Source organism: Diadema antillarum, unplaced genomic scaffold (genome assembly GCF_040938485.1).
Source record: "Diadema antillarum isolate AM-2024a unplaced genomic scaffold, OU_Dant_1.0 seq00001485_RagTag, whole genome shotgun sequence".
Classification (NCBI taxonomy): domain Eukaryota; kingdom Metazoa; phylum Echinodermata; class Echinoidea; order Diadematoida; family Diadematidae; genus Diadema; species Diadema antillarum.
The window spans coordinates 35227-54238 of NW_027272224.1; the positions used below are offsets into that span (position 1 = coordinate 35227).

Below are 19012 nucleotides of genomic sequence, written 5' to 3' on the forward strand. Positions count from 1 at the left end.
CGACATAGTTATGTTAAGTAGTCCAAGGCGGACAAGGCTGGTGGTAGTGTCGCTGCCCGGAAAGCAGTAGATGACAGGTTCGAGTCCCACTGGTTCCTTTTTTTCCGACATGTTTGTTAATTTACAGATCAGCAGTTGCGATCTTAACAGATTTGATTTGTAGAGCGAGACAAAGTGAAGAAACTGGCACCTTCACCTTCACCCCTCTGAATAATATCTTTCTTTCTTTCATTTAATTGTATTCATGTTTGTATTTCTTTGTATGTAGAGTTGTCAGAGATATTAATATATATATATATATATATATATATACATATATACATATCCAAGGCTCGACACTAACGGTGGCCCGGTGGCCCGGGCCACCAACAATGAAAGTCGGGCCACCAAAATTTTTTGAAAAGTATGTCAATAAATTCGTAACCTTTTTGCGCCGGAAATTAGCAGTTAAATTTGTTTAAAGGATGGATGAAAAGGACTGAATGAGTGCCTGAGAGTGAGTGTTGCAAGTTTGTTGAAGTTTATTTATGAGTAGATATGTCCAACTTCTAATTCTTACTATCATAAAACTTAAATATTTGACTCATTAAAAAAAGGACTTTTAATGTTTTTTATTGATTTTTTTCGGGACACCAAATTTTTCTCTCGGGCCACCAAAAATTTGAAATTCACAATTTTGGTGGCCCCATCGGGCCACCAAACATAAAAGTTAGTGTCGAGCCATGATATATATATATATATATAGTCCTATATGTTGATAAGGTAGTCCACGTGTTGGCAAGATAAAAAGATAAGTAACAAAGCTGCAACAAAGTTCATGCTGTATTCACCAACGGTTTATTTCTTCACAAGTGTGACGAAATAAACCGTTGGTGAATACAGCATGAACTTTGTTGCAGCTTTGTTACTTATATATATGTATATATATATATATATATATATATATATATATATATACCGGGTGTCCCAAAAAAAAAGCGGAACGGTGGATTTTCAGTACCTTGCGGTCTAAAAGTTATATATCTTTTGACATCATTAGAAAGAGCATCTTCCGCAGAAGACTATGATACCAAAATCATTAAAGGGGACCTCCGGATGATTTTCAGATTTTTACACTTGAACCACTATAAATTAGTTAAACTGAGTACAGAGTTTCAGAATTTATAGTGATTGGGATGAGGAATGGGAATATTTTCAAAATCTATAACGAATTGCAATGAACAAGGATGATGACATCGCAGCCTCACCATAAGAATGTGTGAGTTGGGGCTCAAGGAAGCAGAACAAAAGAAGAAGGCATGCATAGTTTTTTCACAGGTGAACTTGTTGAGCAAGCGGTATTGTAATGGAATTACACTGCTACATTTCTGAAATATATGAGGCTCTGATGTATATCAACACTGTTCAGTGTAATTTGTTTAAGATTTCCAATTTATTGGTTTCTCTGCTCAAGGACCACAATAAATTCCACGAATCTATACATGGACCTGTCGATTTATGTACTACATGATGTGAAATTATGAAAATCGTCCGGAATGCCCCTTTAAATTTGCTTCAGTACTTTTTATTCTACACCAATTTCTTAAAATGCAGTCATTGTCAAATTTCGCCGGATTTTTGCGACTTATGAGATAATAATTTGAGTGCGACACGCGATCCATACGGTGAATATTGTGTAAGCTCGGTGATCCGTGTCAACAAAAGATACAGCTTTCACATTGGGCACGGGCCAGGAAAAAAACAGTGTGTGTGTGTGTGTGTCTGTGTGTGTGTGTGTGTGTGTGCGCTCCCAATATGAAAGCGTTATCTTTTGTTGACATGGATCAACGAGCTTACACAATTCACCGTATATGGAACGCGTGTCGCACCCAAATTATTATCTCATAAGTCGTAAAAAATTGAAAATGACTGCATTTACAAAAATTGGCGTAGAATAAAAAGTACTGAACCAAATTTAATGATTTTGGTATCATGGTCTTTTGCGGAAGATGCTCTTTTTGATGATGTCAGAAAATATATCACTTTTAGAACGCAAGGTACTAAAAATCCACCGTTCCGCTTTTTTTGGGACACCCGGTATATATATATATTTGGATTCTTGTTCATTTCTCATATACCAGTAAATAGAAGTAAATAAATAAAAGCCATTAAAGCAAATAGACTACCTAACTCTTCTTTTTACAAGCTGCTTCATGCCTCATAACCATATAATTCCAAATTATAACTGGATTCTCTGTAGATACCTCATATATGATTGTCGACTTGTCATCTGGGTTAGTTCCGGTTCCGATTGTGAATCGATTCTGCACGTTAAGATATCCCTCCAGTATGTGTAGCAAGAGCCTAGACCCGTCTGAAGACTGGAAAGCCCATGAATAACTAACTGGTGTTAAACCTCGAGTGAAAGGGCTCTGTATTTCAGTAGTCTCTCCCAGTGCCAGTGTTGCCATTTCCAAGGCACCTAGACAAAGCAGAGAGATTATCGTGAATAGGATGTCAAAATTCAGACAGCGAGAACCAAGTACAGAACCACGTCATCAAATGCACCTATGATGCACGTTTTTCACTGTGCTATTGAAACTGCAAATCCTAAGACAAGACACAACGTACCACAGCCTTGCTCGTCTCCAAGTTCGACACAGTCGACAAAACCATCACACACAGTCTTGCTTGTCAACACTTGCCTGTCATTGCAACTGAAAATCTCTGAAACGAGAATACAAGAGTGAAGGAGGAAGAAGGGTACGTCAAACATGCATGATATAAATGCCACGTTTAAAAATACGTTTACTATTCTCCAGAAATCTGTTTCGACAGAATCGTACAGGAAACGTCACCATATAACCAAACTAAAACACAATTCAATTTACTTGGAATACTATCTGATTCTTTTTTTTTCCTAAAATAAAATGAAAAACAAAACCAATGATTTACATATGACATAATGAGGAAATGCACAAAATGAAGTTTGACAAAAGTGTTATTACAATTTCATAATTATTACATGTACTAGGTAGCCAGCATAACAATTGTCATGAGATGTTTTTAGATTATGGTTGAATGATATAGAGTAGAGAAGATGGTATAACTTTCATATCCTTCATAACTTTCCCTACAACTTCAATGATTCCCATTAGGAGAGCTATAAAGCACATATACGGTACTTGTATAATGCCACATATTTGATTCTTCCGAAGTGTGTTTTATGTGTCCATGTGATGCTTGTCAAAAGGAAAAAAAATGTATGCAAACATATATTATCTCAGTGAAACATTATTATACGTTATGAAACATTACCACTTGGCATCGCTGGAAATATTTCTAGAGAAAACTCCTGGTAGCTGCTTTCTCTCTCCGTCTGAATAAACAAATTACAGCTGTCAAATACTTTATCCCCCGGTTGATCGAAATCCGTATTCAAAGTAGAGGAGAAAGCCCAAACAGCATCCACTTCGCCGTCCGTGCTGTAGCTCCTTATAGTTAGGCTCCCGCTGTATCCGATGTCAACAGAATTCACCCTGACTATCAGCACGAGGCTTGGATCGGTGCAAACAATTCGCCATGATCGCACGATGCTATCTAGTGAGTTGGTGGAATCGCTCGTCAGTAACACGCTGTCGTTCGGACCGATGTTGATTGCTAGTTTGAGAATAAAGCCAATCCGTAATGTTCTGTTCAGACTTGATATTTAGGAGACAAGTCAATACACCAAAGAGACCCAATACAATAGTAATTTTCATATCTCACTCGCAGTCTCTGTGATCATCTTATACTTAACTTGGTTAGTATGCCGAGTAGGCATCTTTAGGCTTTCCGGTAAACTTAAAGTTCAAAATTGTATCGCATGTCACTCTCAAAATATGAAACGTGATACAAAACAAAGCTTTTTTTAAAAATATGATTCTGTGAACATACAACTTTGGTAAAAAAAAGACATTGTATGATTTTCAGCATAGCTTTGTCTTTATGCGCACATAAACACCGATATAGGCCTACTGCTGTAGTTTCCATTTATATACGTATGTCTCTATTTTCTCCCTCCGTATCATATAATTATGCATGTATGTATGTATGTATGTATGTTTACGTACATTAATACACATAAACACATTTCGCTCTTCATCCATGTGTATGTGTGTGTGTGTGTGTAGAAAGAGATATGAAAGGTTAGAGAAGGAAGAAGTACATACTACAGTTTCTTTCATCTCTTCCATCAGAGCAATCGATCCGTCCGTCACAAATGCGTTCGTCAGTATATTCCATATTTTCACACGATTCATCTGTGAAATAAATGGCAGACGATCCACTCATTCAATGACAAGTGAGGAATAACAAACACATTTCATATATAATGCATTATGCTGTGGTTAGTTCGATAAATATAATGTATGTGTTTATGAGTGTGTGTGTGTGTGTGTGTGTGTGTTTAGCTTATTAGAACACAAGGAGGAAATCAGCTGTGAGTTCTGATTGAGATTCTAAGTTAGGAATGCAATGGTTATTGTGGCTACGGAATATTCAATGTGAGATAGTAGAGTAGAATATCAAAATGAATCACATACTTATAGTACATCGCGGTATGCAGTTACAGGTGGATATAGTATTTATGCTTACCTCCATTTCGCGGTTCATGCGTAAGAGTGTAAATGGGAAAGAAATGCCCTGTTGCAACGATCAAGAAATAGTGACAGAATTTGTAAAACGTACTTACAGCAATCTATTTCGTCAGAAAAGTCACCGCAATCGTTCCGACCATCACAAACAGCAGTAGGGTTCAAACATGTCCCATCTGGACACCGGTATTCATTGACGGCACACTCTGTGAAGACAGTTTTTATTAGAAAATTTCCTCTCTTTTTCTTTTTTTTTTTTGGGGGGGGGGGGGGGGTGTATTTTCCTTGCTTGCCCTAAACATACTTTCTGTAATACATCAAAATACGCTGCAGTGGAATCGATAAGAATATCGCAATTTCCGCAATCAAAGATTACGAACAGACATGCTCTTAATTGGGGGTTATTTCACATGCTGACGTGAACATCATCTATAATATACAAGTAAGCATTTGAATTCTTGTGAGCTGACATGCTCCCATTTGATCGACTGTTGCATTCCATAGTCCCTCTTCGAAGGAGTCAGTGGACGTAGGCGATGATGAAAACGTACCTTGCCTAATGACACATGCCAACAGACTCAAATCAGACATATCTCGATTGAGAATCTGAGCTCTTGCTGCTACTACATGCTTATCGAGGAAACAACTCTCTTTTTTCTTGTATAAAGTCTAGACAATGTACAAAAGGGAGCAGTATAATATCGAGCTACCTACCGTTAGGGATGGGTGTTGAGGTGTCTGAAAATGGGGAGAAATATATGGCGTTATGTTACTTTGTGTAATACAGCAATTATGAATCTTCAATGTTTACATGGTTTAAACTTAACCACTGCTTTGGTATCAATCTCTAACCACTACCAGAGTGACTCCGTATTCAGTCATGGGTAAAAGTTTTTTATTATTATCATTATTATTGTAGGCGTTTATATTATTCCAACCCTGAAGAAAAAAAAAACAACACAGTGCCAATTCGCACAAGCTTCAATAACCACCACGAGAATTCAACAATACAGCTTTTGCAAAAGTAAAACTGAAGAAATTAGTATCTTTAAGAAAATTATTCCCCACACAATTCTGATCATGCATGTGCAAGGTGCAACTCTGAAAAATGATCAGGTAAGTAATCAATTATACAGAATACATCTTGCAATCAGATTGCTTTGGACTCACTTCGTAGGAGGGGAGAACTCGTTAAGTATTAATTTATACAATGCATTGCTAGTATTGCATATTGTGTAGCTGAAATTGTATCATTGCTCACAAGTTGTCAAAAGTCATTCTCGCAAAAACGTTATAAGTGATCAGTGTCGGATGGGACACCCCACCTACTTATTGTTTGGCATCATTTTGTACATACTCTTAAGAAAATAACATGTCCTACCAAACTGCATGCAGACGAGAATGAATGAACCATTAACTTAGTTTTATCTTTCATTTTCGGAGTAATCATTTTGGAATAATGAACCTTCGAAATAACGCAACAAATGTTCGGATTAAGGGACCTTTTTTAATTTACGGATTACTGAACCTCTAGGTACATGAATTTTATGTGTATCAGATTAACTAATCTTTTGAATGACGACCATCAACCCCCAATTTTGTAACATGCAGTTATTCATCCTACTTTTAAGTCAGTCTAAATTCGAAAACACTTTGTTGTTTTGTTCATGCAGTCATCTACAGAATATGTGTACAAGATGCAGCAGTGGCGAAAAACCATTCAAAGTTAGCTTACCGCATTCAAACTCGTCAGAATAATCGTCACAGTCGTAATTTCCATTACACCGCAATGTTGAGTTGATGCATCCTCCCAAGATGCATCTGAAACCACCGACACAATCTGTGGAAATTAACATTTTGAATTTGCTTTCAGTTGGCATCTATGGGCGTGATGTTCTTCTACCATTTGACAAAGTCACTATGGTAAAAATGAAATTCAACGAGTGTGGTCCACACTGAATCCTAAATATACAATATAAACAAAAATATTGCATTTTTTTTTTCTTGAAATGCAATGGCAATAAAAATGATAGCTAAACTAGCAAAATGAAAATGCTATTTGGTGCAAAATTGTTATATGAGGAAACGATCATTAGACATTGAAGCGCCAGCTTGTTATTGATCAATTTATTGCGCGTCGCAAAAGTATGCGCGTGATGTCAACCCATATCTGCCGATCTATGGGATATCGCGCAAACGCTGCAAACGCTGATCTATAGGATAATCCATAGCAGAAATGAGTTCATTAAAGCCCGTGAACTCTGACCTGACATCCCACAGTCCTTTGCCTAACTTCCTGTCACTGTTGTTTTGACTTGTCTTCTCTTTTGAGGTTTACAACTAACGGAAAAAGGTCTACATTAATGTGAGATCGAACCCTGCAGGACGCGTGTATTTTTTTACCGTAGTGCCATCCATAGGGTTTATCAGTTAGACCACACTAATCCTCAGCTATTTTACACTTTTCATCTAAAGTTTATTTATATTTTTAAGCATTATACCTTCTGAGCTATATACCACTAGAAAGCTTACATTATGCAGATTTCATAATCGTATTTCTGTATAAGGACTATGAATATTTTCCATCAGCGATTTCTTTCGAATAAGGGATTATGATTATTTATAAGTGTATAATTCATATATACGTAAATGTTATTATATGACGTCTCATAATTTATCACATGACGCTGATTAAACGGTACATTAATCAAAGACTCTGTCTTTACTTACTATTAACTCATTGTTTTTTTTATAATTTTTTTAAGATAAAAAAAAATAAAAAAATCTGTTTCGTCCACAACTTTCTCTTTCAATCGATATTGTTTTCCATAGTTTTCTTCTCATAAGTGTCGATGATAGTACCTTGAAGCTGAGACAGTACAGGTTAGTGAACGTTCGTTAAATAGCCTCCGGTCTCAACAGCTTATAGATTGCATTACGCCATCGGTGGATAGGGGATTTAACCCTTTGTGTGCCACATTTATTTAATGTCCATGTATAGGTTTATGTGTGAAATTTGTACACATTTGACTCATTGGCACAAAAGGGTTAAGAGAGTGTGATGACCAAAATCGCTGAGTGGATATGAAACTAAAATACAGATATATGATGACCTAATAAGTACACTTTCACCGTATGATATTTGCTAGCAGTACATCGAAAGGCTCTACCACAGCACTTTGCCAGGCCACTGAGATGTTTTGAAGTCTATTGGGATCGAAGGTGTAAAGTAATTTCGATCGTAATATACTTTTATTCCTGTAGCGACCTCCACGTTCAGTACTATATAGGAGGCGAGAAAACCACTTATCGAACTTGGTAGCTTATTTGTTTGCATCAATCTATTTCGTCCACTCAAAATGATGTAAAATTATGCTGTTGAAAAGAATTGAAAAAATAACTAAAGCATAAAAAAACACAAAGTATATTATAATGAGATACTACAACGTGACTGTTAGGCAATATTTTTTTTTTGTGGTGTCAGCTATTAAATGCAGCTCATTTCACTCAAGAAGGAAGCAAGGGACACTCAGCAATAAACATTCCAACATTTGACTGGACTGAAGACCTCATAGTGCGAGAAGGTGTAAGGGCCAGTAGTCTGGTAGGAATGGTGGGTCAACATGCACCCTCCGAACACCTTTTTTGAACTTACTTTTTTGTAACCCTTAGGGTGTCTAGTTAATGATTTTTTTTTGTTCCCAAGAAAAAAATCGTGTCCCATGGGGGTCATTGGCGGCCATCTTGGCACCCATCTTGGATTTTCAGGGAAAATCATTAATTTCTATAACTTTTGAACTACATAGCATACAATTACAAATAAAGCATTTCTTTAGGGTAAATGTGACATGAGGAATTGATTAAAATTACGGTTATTTACATGATTGAAGCAAGTTTGAAACAAGAACAGCTGAACGTAAAGAAGGTAAGCACCACGGCAATTCATATGGAAATACCCCTAAAATAACAGGTCAAAAGAGGTGAACATACTAATTTTGATCACATGTGAAAGTGACTAATCGACAAAAATAAAAGATAAAATGAAATTCAACACTTTTTGTGTGCATTCTATTTCATTTAATTTTGTATTTAAAGAGTTTGAGTTGGGGTATTCTCATGAAAGCAATTCCTGTGCCAAAATGCTTAGTCGATTTCAATAATTTAGATGCCAAAATGTTATCATTAATACTTATTTGAGATTAGGGTAAAAGTGGTTCATTCAAACGTATTTGTTAAAGCCTTCCTGTCTGAAAATAAACATATGAATTTCACTTGACAGTCAGAAATCCACTCTGTGAATAGAGACTGATATATCAATGTGGATTGCGGCAACTGATTTTGGAATATTTGCAGAAGAATTGGTATTGTGCTTACATTCTGTATTCAATTTAAACAAAAGATTTAAAAAAAATTTAAACAGTGAGGACAAGTGGCCCTATCTTTCCCACTTCCCCGATTGACTTGCTTCAGAAAATTACCGAGGTGATGAAGAAGGATGAACAGGAGGAGGAGCCAGACATTGATTACGATTATGGTTTTGTTAATGACTATAAATTACAGAAGTGTGAAATGAAAAGCTGACATATCGCTTGCCGCTTCTTTGGTTTGTACAGTTACACAGGATGAGAATTCAGAATACTTTTGACAAAGTGAAGTCATACTGTCTTACTTTATTTCCCCAATATATGTTAAAGGGGATGGCTCGTAACTGATCAGTGGAAATCAGTGTTAATGCTGGGGAATGATTGTTCCAATCCTTGTGGGATTCATTTAAGAGTACACTATATCAAATGTTGAGTGAAAATTATCTGCTTCAGAATGGTCTCATATTCAAGTACAGGCATGCTAACTTAGAAACATTAAACTGCACATTACTTGATTATGAGACCATTCTAAAGCAAATAATTTTCACACAACAATAGATATATAATGTACTCTTAAATAAATCCCACAAGGATTGCAACAATCATCCCCCAGCATTCCCACTGATTCCCACTGATCAGTTACTAGCCATCCCCTTTAATTCCATACTTCATGGAAAACATATGCAGACGTCACAGATGTGACAAACCGCTTTGTCTTTTGATAATAGCTTAAATATTGTGTCTTGTATCAACAACTTAAAAAAAATTGAAAGAAAAGTTAATTTCAAACAATTTGAACTTTCTTTTGTTGAATTTGAATACAGAATGTAAGCACAGAAGTGATTCATATGCAAATATCTCTATACAGAGTAGCAGCAATCCACATCGATATAGCAGTCCCTAATCACATGGTAGATTTCTGGTTGTCAATTTGAATTTATCTCTTTGTTTTCGGACAATAAGGTTTGAACAAATACATTTGAATGAACTGCTTTTAACCTAATCTTAAATAAGTTTTAATGAAAACATTTTGGCACAGTGATTGTTTTCTTCCAAATACCCTAACTAAATCTCCTTTTAAATACCAAATGAAATAAAATTCAATGCCCACAAAGAGTGTTAAATTTCATTTCAAGGGTTAGGGTTTAGGGTTAGGGTTAGGTTTAGGGCTAGCGTTAGGGTTAGGGTTGGGGTTTGATGGTTAGGGTTAGAGCTAGGGTTAGGGTTAGGGTCCCCAGTCTGTGCCGTCTAAAAAAACACGCGTCCGGGCTTGGCGAGTTTTCAGTAGGTCGTACTCTTGTCTTTTTGTCCGAAGAAAAAATTCCGAAGCGTGTGTAGAAAACAAGTCATATTCTCGTCCCATGTTTAAGCTCGACAGTGCGAAAGCATATTAACAGACTTGGATCTTTTCGAGAAACAAATTGGCAACCACAGATGAAAATCTGGAAACCCACCTTGTCAAGAAGCTTAGAGAGTGACAAAAATGAACAATAGATACGAACGGAAAGATTATTAAGGTTTCTTACTGGTGCGTGTGTCTCTATTAGAGATGGTATAGCATTGGTTGAAATGAGGATTGGGCATTGGCGAGATTCTAAGTAACCACTAATGAAATGTCAAAGGGGATACAATTCCCAGAGGAATTCAAAGTTTATTTCATCAAAATCGGGTTTGAAATGGTTGAGATATCCAAAAACAAAGTAAAATCAATCAATCCTTATTAAAGGTAGTTCTTATCTATCATAAGAAACATTTTTTTTTTTATATCAGCCATTTCAAAATTAATGTTCATCAAATAAACTTTGAATCCCTCATAGATGGTATTGCATGCTCTATCATATTTCATAAGAACAGGAAGAAGGTATCTCACATTATTTCACAAAAATAGTCAGAAACCTGAAGCCTATCTCAAACAAATTATACCATCCCTCGAAGACTTACCCTCTGGCGATGTCGTTGGGATATCTGGAATGGACGCATGGAAAAGATAAATGGGAAAGTCATATCGTTTGGCCATAATGATAGAATAAATGTTTAGTACCTCTCTCTAAACCATGAACCTAAATGCATTGTGCGGGCATAGATATTGTGTAGATCTTAAGATATCATGCAGACCCCCGAACATCTCTCTCTCTCTCTCTCTCTCCCATTTATACCTACCAAGACTGAATGTTACCATGACGTTCCAATAGAATATCAAATCATGAAAATCGCCCTCAGTTTGCTCGTGGCCTCAGAGGGCGGCGGCGTTGGAGCTAATGCAATGAACAGACTGGACTGTACTTCCATTAATGAACATTGTAAGAATTTACTCAGAGTATTCAAGTTTTACAGGAGGTGACTTTTGGGACCCATGGGGCCCAGGAGAAAGGGAAAATCATATGATAAAAAATTGATGTTTTTTTGTAACTGGTACTGTTTTAGACAGGATTGCAGGCTATTAATTTGAGGTGAATTAGGCTTACCGCAATACATCTCGTCTGAATTATCCCCACAGTCATCATACCCATCACAAAATGCAGCTAGGTCAACGCAACCTCCCTGAAAGCACATGAAGCCATCACATTCTGTGGAGAAAATAAACAAAACGTTCACATCTTCTTAGATTTAGTGTACTGCACTGTTCTGTCGTCGTTTTGTTGGACTAAACAGCTTCATTTCATTGATTTTTTTCCATTTCCTACAAAAATTGAACACATACTACATCACGTTACAGTAGTTACAGTAGTTTACAAAATATTTTAAGCATACGGAAATGCTTGAAATGGGGAGCAATGCTAAAAAGCATAGCTTGTAGGGTGCATTCCTCCTTCTCAAACAGATTTGTTGTATATAACGTTATACAACAAAATCATTTGATTGATATACATAAAAGCGGAATTACAGAAGAAACTTGTAACAGCTTGAAATTACAAGGTATGTATAGTCTATATGTATATAAGCCACTTTATAAGATTCTCTTAATGTGTGTAATGAATTGGCGCTCCTGCTCAACTCACACTTTTGAGTCTTGGATTATACGTTCTAAGTGCAAACATCATCCTCCATCTGTTTGCATCAAAATTGTACTTACGAAGAGAAAATACAGATTACAGAAGTTATGAATCAGCTTCTATAGCCTTCCACAGCATATTGTACATATTAAGAATCATTTTTTAAATTCAATTTTTGTATTTTGATAGCTCTGAAGAATTTTTTTTCATGTACACATTGTAGTTCGTTTTTCGCTATCAAATACTAGTCTATCCAATATATTTATAGAGTGAAACACATGGTCTCTTAAGACTTACCCTCTGGAGATGTCGTTGGGATATCTGGAATGAAGTTATAGGAAAAACAAAAATAATGCATGCGACGTGTCATTTAAAAATCATACGGACATGAAAAACGTGTCTTTCCTTACCTCACTCTATAATCATTATTATGAAATAGGTGCGGCTTTACAACACAGAACAAAGTATGTAAATCATCATGGTAGACATAGTTGATGAGAAAGAATTATCAATCATCTATAGGAAATACGGACGATACAGTGTGATATTCATAAGAGCTAAATGTATATTTAGAAGCTATATATCAGTTGGTCTTTGCTCTGAATATTGGATCGTAGCCGTAGCTCCTTTCCAGTAAATGATGAACAGGAGACAGAACGCATAATAAACTAAACCGATTTTATAACCTCTTGTGTGTGTCTTTAAAGGTATATGGGAAGTGGACCCAGTAAAGTGTGGTTTATTAACATGGAGGGGAAAAATTAGGACTGACGATGTCATGAAAAGTGCACAATCCCATCCTGGACAATTCTCTCCTGGCATTCAATTTGAATCATTCCATCAAATTTAAAAGACGGTAAGAACAAATTCGTCGATTTATGACAGGATATCACAGTTTGTTTTTATTTTGTAACAGATAATCATACATTCTAAATCAAGGAATTAAAATGCAAATTACTAACTCAAATCATCTGAGAATCTTCAGATGCATCTTCTATTAGGATGCCAGCAGTGGAAGAAGAGCACTCAAATTTTGCTTACCGCATTCATATTCGTCGGAGAAATCGTCACAGTCGTCATTTCCATCACATCGCAATGTTGAGTTGATGCACTCTCCAAAAAGGCATCTGAAACCATCGACACAATCTGTGAAATGAATATTACGCAGGGTTATATAGTACATTTTGCCTCGGTTCCTTGCTAAGAAAGAAAAGACGAGAAGAAGTCTTGCTATTAAACGTGCAAATAAAATGATCAATAATGTGTCTCTTGAGACTTACCATCTGGCGCCGTCGTTGGGAGATCTGGGATAAACAAATAAGAAAAAAACAATGCATGTCATGTCATTTGAAACGTATATTTAAGAGCTTTTCCACAAAAAAAACAAAAAAAAAAACATGAATAATTTTTAACATTGTACTGTTGTTCACGTAGTTTGTTCGAGTCATCTCCAAGGCAAAATCAACACTCTGTTAGCGAACTGCTTCCCTTGATATCCACTATGCCCTATACGGCGAAGAGATTCGGGTGTAATATGATAGATTAATCTAATTCGTAACATTAACGGATTCTTCTTTACCTTGATGATAAAACAATGTTCATACCCCCAAATATCCTCCTTCTCCTGTATTCACAATCAACATTTAGAACAATCCTTAATGCCCTGTGTTCAAGGGTTTGTAATTTTAGTAGCAGGATTAGTTCATATTTGCGAAAGACCAGCGTAGCCGAAGACCCTCACTTTTTCTATTGACTTTGGGCCCCGCAAACTCCCATCATATTTCCAAGCAGTTGTGACACTTAGCATTCCTTATTTTAAACGGAAGATCACTTGTAAGATTCCTCCTGGGTGGGATCTTCATGAATGTAGATGTCCGTTCCCATTAGCTTTGATCCATCACATACACCCTCTGTCGTGTGTTGTATCTCGTGAACTTCACGATATGTTTTACAGGGTCTTTCGTTCACCAGCACGTTGCTGACTGCGTAGCAGTAGGCGATAGCTTTACTTCAGTCAAGGTCTTCTGAGCGGATGTCGATGTTTAGCTCTTCCCGCACGACTTTGATGACAACCTTGACGGAGTCCTCATCAAATAGTCACATTCGTCGATGGCATGCAAACGAAGACAATATCTTCTAGAGAATGATTGCTCCTGTTTCTTCTTCCTTTTATCTCATCTTGAGTTCATTGATTTCTTTTCCCAATGTTTGTGTTTGATTCCCTTCCCCCTGCAGGTCAAGATCCCGTGCTCTGTGCAATATGTCGGTGACATTTTCCAAGATGACGTCTTTGAATTTTACTGCCTCAACAATGGCGTCTATAACAGCTTTGGACAGCAGGACTTTGTGAATCCGAGACTGCATGGAGTTCATCGAACAAAGAATGCCACTTCCAAAGTCAATGAGTGCTGTGCATAGGTGACCAGCCCAATTAGCGATGCCAGGGGGCTATGTTCATACCATTTTGGCATACCGAGGCCGTTCTCGTACCTGTTTCGGTGGTGAACGGTTGCCTTCATGACTGGTAGAGCTCACATTTCTCTCTTTTCTTCAGGTCCTTTGTTACTTTTTTTCTCCTGTTTTCAAGACATTGATTGATTGATCCATTCATTCATTCATTCATTCATTCATTCATTCATTCATTCATTCATTGAGGCCAATTTAGGCCATTTATTCGACAAATTAAACCAAATTATATATCCTAGTGGCGTTTACAATGAGAGCCAGGCAGCCATGAAGACATCCTGTACCAGTATTAGGATGCCTACATATGAAAATACTATATCTTTTACAATGGCTACATAATATTACAAATAATTCTGTGTGAAGTCAGTTGGGAGAAGAGACCCTGCAGTTCATGCAGATATAAGTACAATACACATAACTTAAATCTGCCCTTTGTGTAGGTAAAAGTTGTCAGCATTTTATGATAACAAAGAGACCCTGGACCACATCTCTATTTTGCTTTTGTTTGTTGTTTTTTTTTTTGTGTGTTTTTGTTGTTGTTGTTGTTGTCTGTTTTGTTTCGGCCAAAATGTAACCGGGGAGGGTAAGGGGAGGAAAAGCACTTTTGCAATTACTTTTTTTAAACTCTTGATTCTCAATGCTCGGGCGGTCGGGAGCTTTAGTGTGTGTATGTATATGTGTCACACACACACACACACACACACACACACACAAACAAACACACATACACACATTAACCTGACATATAGACCCGAGGGATGTAAATCAACTAAACGGGGAGAACAAAAAAAAAGAAACATAAATGACAACCATTTCAGTGACAAAAGTGATCCCGAACAAATTATTATGGGTGGTGACAAAGTGTTTATTTTATACTGAGAATGGGCGTAAGCCAAATTGGCTCCTAAGGGGACAATTTTTGTTATTTTACCAATTTTGGGCCAGCACACAAGAGGCCAACTGCCTAAGTTATAGGTAAAACCTGTTCTTCTTCGTTGGCATGGTTGAAAGATTTACTTTTGCCATTGTGATGAGCCTCTCCGGAGCAATGAAGAAAAAACCCAACAACAAACAAATATGAAAAGCAAAACCTCTTTCAGGAATGAAAAAGGGAGAAAATACAAACACAGAACAAGGAAAAAAAGTGGCATCAGATTGGAGAAAGGGCGGTTTCTAGTTCCTTCACGTAAGAATTGCCTACGGATTATGAAATCTTTTTTTGTATTTTAGACAGAATGCCAAATAACTCTGCAGAAAAATAAAGCTTACCGCAATACATCTCGTCTGAATTATCCCCACAGTCATCATATCCATCACATAATGCTGCTAGGTCAATGCAACCTCCCTGAAAGCACATGAACCCATCACATTCTGTAAGAGAAACGTCGATGTATTGATAAATTAACGATACTCAGAATATGTTAAGAAATGTGATGCATTTTTAATCAAAATGATTGTATGTATTCAAAATAACTACATTAATAATCATATATGCATGTGCAGATACCATTTACAGCGCTTGCCAAAAGTCACTTTAAAACATATTATATTCCACATACTAAGAATCTTGCTATAGGATTGGTCAAGAGCTGATCACGTGATAAAGCATAGTTTTGCCCATCACATCACCTGAGAAGAACTATAAGGTCACTTGGTAGTACACAGTGCAACGCACTTTCCCTTCAGTGTCGGGCGGTGCGCGCAGCAAATTCATTGTTTTGTCATCTATAAAGACAGCTGTTTGTTTTGCTGATCTCTGGCAGTCCATACAGTCTTAACGCGAGATGAGTACGCGCGAAATAAAAGTGCGTTGCACTGTGGACTATCATTTAACTAGGTCACTTGATAGTACACAGTGCAACGCACTTTCACTTCAGTGCCGAGCGGTGCGCGTAGCAAATTCATTGTTTTGTCATCTACGCGCACACGTAGCCTAAGCCCTAAGGATACCTAAAGACAGCTAAAACAGTTTCAAATGTGGAATAAAATGGGAATTTCTAGGACCCTTTATGTGGAAAATAAAGCAATAATCACTTTTAGTTTCAGGCAATGAGACAAACTATCACTTCCTCGGCGATCTGAATGTGTACGCTATCTTTCCTCAGCTCCGCTTCGGAAAGATAGCTACATCCAGATCGCCTCGGAAGTGATAGTTTGTCCCATCACCTTCACCAAGGTTGATTATTTGCTTACTACATTGATGGTAGACTTTTTTTCATGAAAATATCATGTGTACTAGAAGGTATAACCTGCGTTGACAGTGGTGGATCCTGAGGGAGCGCAACCGGCGCACGACCGCCCCCCCCCCCGTTAAAAACAAAAGAAAAACAAAAGAAAACAAATGAAACCCGGAAGTGGCAGCAGAAATATTAGTTGTGCCCCCCTTTACAGAAATTCTGGATCCACCCCTGGTTGATGCTGGCATTCAAATGGTATCGCTTGATTTCGATGTATATTATGTACATGTTTACGTCAATAACGATGCAAGGAAGAAGAATACAGCTCATGAAAGTAGTAGCAGTCCAAGCTGTCAAACAATATCAAACTTCAAGAAAAATGGCAATGGTAGTAGGCCTATAAATATATGGGCTTGGGCTATATTCTATGAACACTAACCTTCTGGCGATGGTGTTTCCACATCTGGAATGGAAAAATAAAATGAATGAAGAAATCAGATGTCAATTGTGTAACTCTCCACTACGATGACTGGATGAGAATGTTCAATTATGCTGTCATTTGAGCATTAAATGCACGGTATCAACATCATATCCCTACCAGACGCAACTGTCTCGAACGTGTACACCATTATTTCAACAACTGATTTTAATCAGGAAATACTAAGCAAATGCAAGAAAACAAACGAGGCGATATATATATATATATATATATATATATATATATATATAATGAAGAAATAAACTGGTAATGCATGTTTTGCCAATAAAGAATCAGTTGATTCGACTCAAATTTTCAGTGGCCTCCGCCTTCTTCAGGAGTCTTGACAAGAGAGAGATAGAGAGAGGGAGAGAGAGGGAGAGAGAGTGCGAGAAGGGGTCCCGACCGTGTACAGAACCAGTGTAGCTCCTTCATTATTTATTCAGTGCGAGAAGAAGAGCATTCGTGGACGTAGCTAGTGATCAACGTATGTGGTTTATTCCCATGCTTTCGGTCTTTTTAAGACCTTCATCATAAAAATGTAATCACATCAAATTATGAAATGTACCCAATGATGTGAAATCAATTATGTATGCTCATTATAGGTTCATGGAAGTCAGATTTATACTGTTAACGAGTGCAGCCATACGAGTGAATCATTTTGTGTATCATTTCACAGCCCTAATGAAGGGCTCTTATCTTCTCGCACTGTGTAATGCATTATAGTATGTTTAGATTATCATAGTGGCAGTCCCTCTGCCAATTTCTTATGAACTTGTTTGCAAATCTTGTAATAGGACCTACCTACAATTTTGGTAATGAAATCTAGGTGTTTTTTTTCTCCTTTGAACTATAATGTAAGATGTAATTTATATATTTATGTTTTCTAAGGTATTACAAAAAAATCTGATTCATATATGAAATCATGTTGAAGCAAAAATGAATCAAATAAAGTATGATAATGTTCGGCGTCAAGAAATTAGCATGATGCATCTCACCATGCCTAGCGAGGGTGGCACGATATATCGAGGCAATTTGCGGGTAATTTTTTGAAGGCGCACTCTATACAGTACAGACGCTGTACGCGCATGTTCAGCTATCGAATCAGGACGAAAAAAAAAATGAATTCTCTTCGGGTAATGTGACGAGGAAATGAGATAGGGATTTCCGATCCCCAGATTGTGACCAAAAAAAAAAAAAAAAATCTTGAGCTCGGATTTTCATCGGGCTGCTGTGAAAACTCCCCCAAAATGTTTTTAATCAAGCCTTGAATGAAACCTTAACAAATTTAGAAACATTACAAAAACGGCCTATTACACCTTTGACTTTAATAATCCTTCTCCAAAATCTACAGATTACAAACAGTTTTCAAATCGGCCGCATGTCCATTCTCGTTGGACTTGTTAGGCATGATGACCGGAGGGAAGTGATTTTCTTTAGAGTTCCATGTATGTAATGTTTGAATATCATCGGTCTTCGCTCTGAATCCTAGCTGTACGCCATTACGTATGGCTTCCAATAACTGACGAATAGGAGACGAATTGTTATGAATTCAACCGATTCTGTAGCACTTTAGGCGTATCTGTGTGAGTCATCTGTTATCTTCGGTGAAGATTGGTTGGAATATAATTCCAAAGAAGGGGAAGGAGTTTGGACGTATTACGTAAAGAAAAGTGCACAGTCCTAGCTTGACATTCAATTTGGAACATTTGATCTACGTAAGAGAATGGAATATAATCACGCACAAATACATGTATTTATAACGAGAGAGCAGAGTGATTGTTTTTAATCTGGTATCAGATAATTATGCATCCTGCATGAGGGGATTGAAATCACAAGAGTTATTGTAAGCTATGAACAAAATCATCTGATGCTTTAAAGACATTAGGATACAGGAGGTGAAGAAAAGCACGAAGAATGA

At 37.1% G+C, this 19012-nt stretch overlaps 1 protein-coding gene across 4 annotated transcripts in view; it reads right to left on the reverse strand.

Moving 5' to 3' along the window:
- LOC139709983 (uncharacterized) overlaps positions 1-19012 on the reverse strand; it is a 75116-nt gene that overhangs the window by 18446 nt on the left and 37658 nt on the right. For all 4 annotated transcript variants that reach the window (XM_071621933.1, XM_071621932.1, XM_071621934.1 and 1 more), the window contains 14 exons: positions 17053-17076; positions 15706-15807; positions 13251-13274; positions 13012-13116; positions 12268-12291; positions 11443-11544; positions 10919-10942; positions 6349-6453; positions 5328-5351; positions 4712-4819; positions 4191-4280; positions 3298-3639; positions 2611-2706; positions 2244-2461 (listed from right to left, as the gene is read on the reverse strand). In XM_071621933.1, coding sequence (XP_071478034.1) covers positions 2244-2461; positions 2611-2706; positions 3298-3639; positions 4191-4280; positions 4712-4819; positions 5328-5351; positions 6349-6453; positions 10919-10942; positions 11443-11544; positions 12268-12291; positions 13012-13116; positions 13251-13274; positions 15706-15807; positions 17053-17076 — 1388 coding nt within the window. The remainder of the gene's footprint in view (positions 1-2243; positions 2462-2610; positions 2707-3297; positions 3640-4190; positions 4281-4711; positions 4820-5327; positions 5352-6348; positions 6454-10918; positions 10943-11442; positions 11545-12267; positions 12292-13011; positions 13117-13250; positions 13275-15705; positions 15808-17052; positions 17077-19012) is intronic.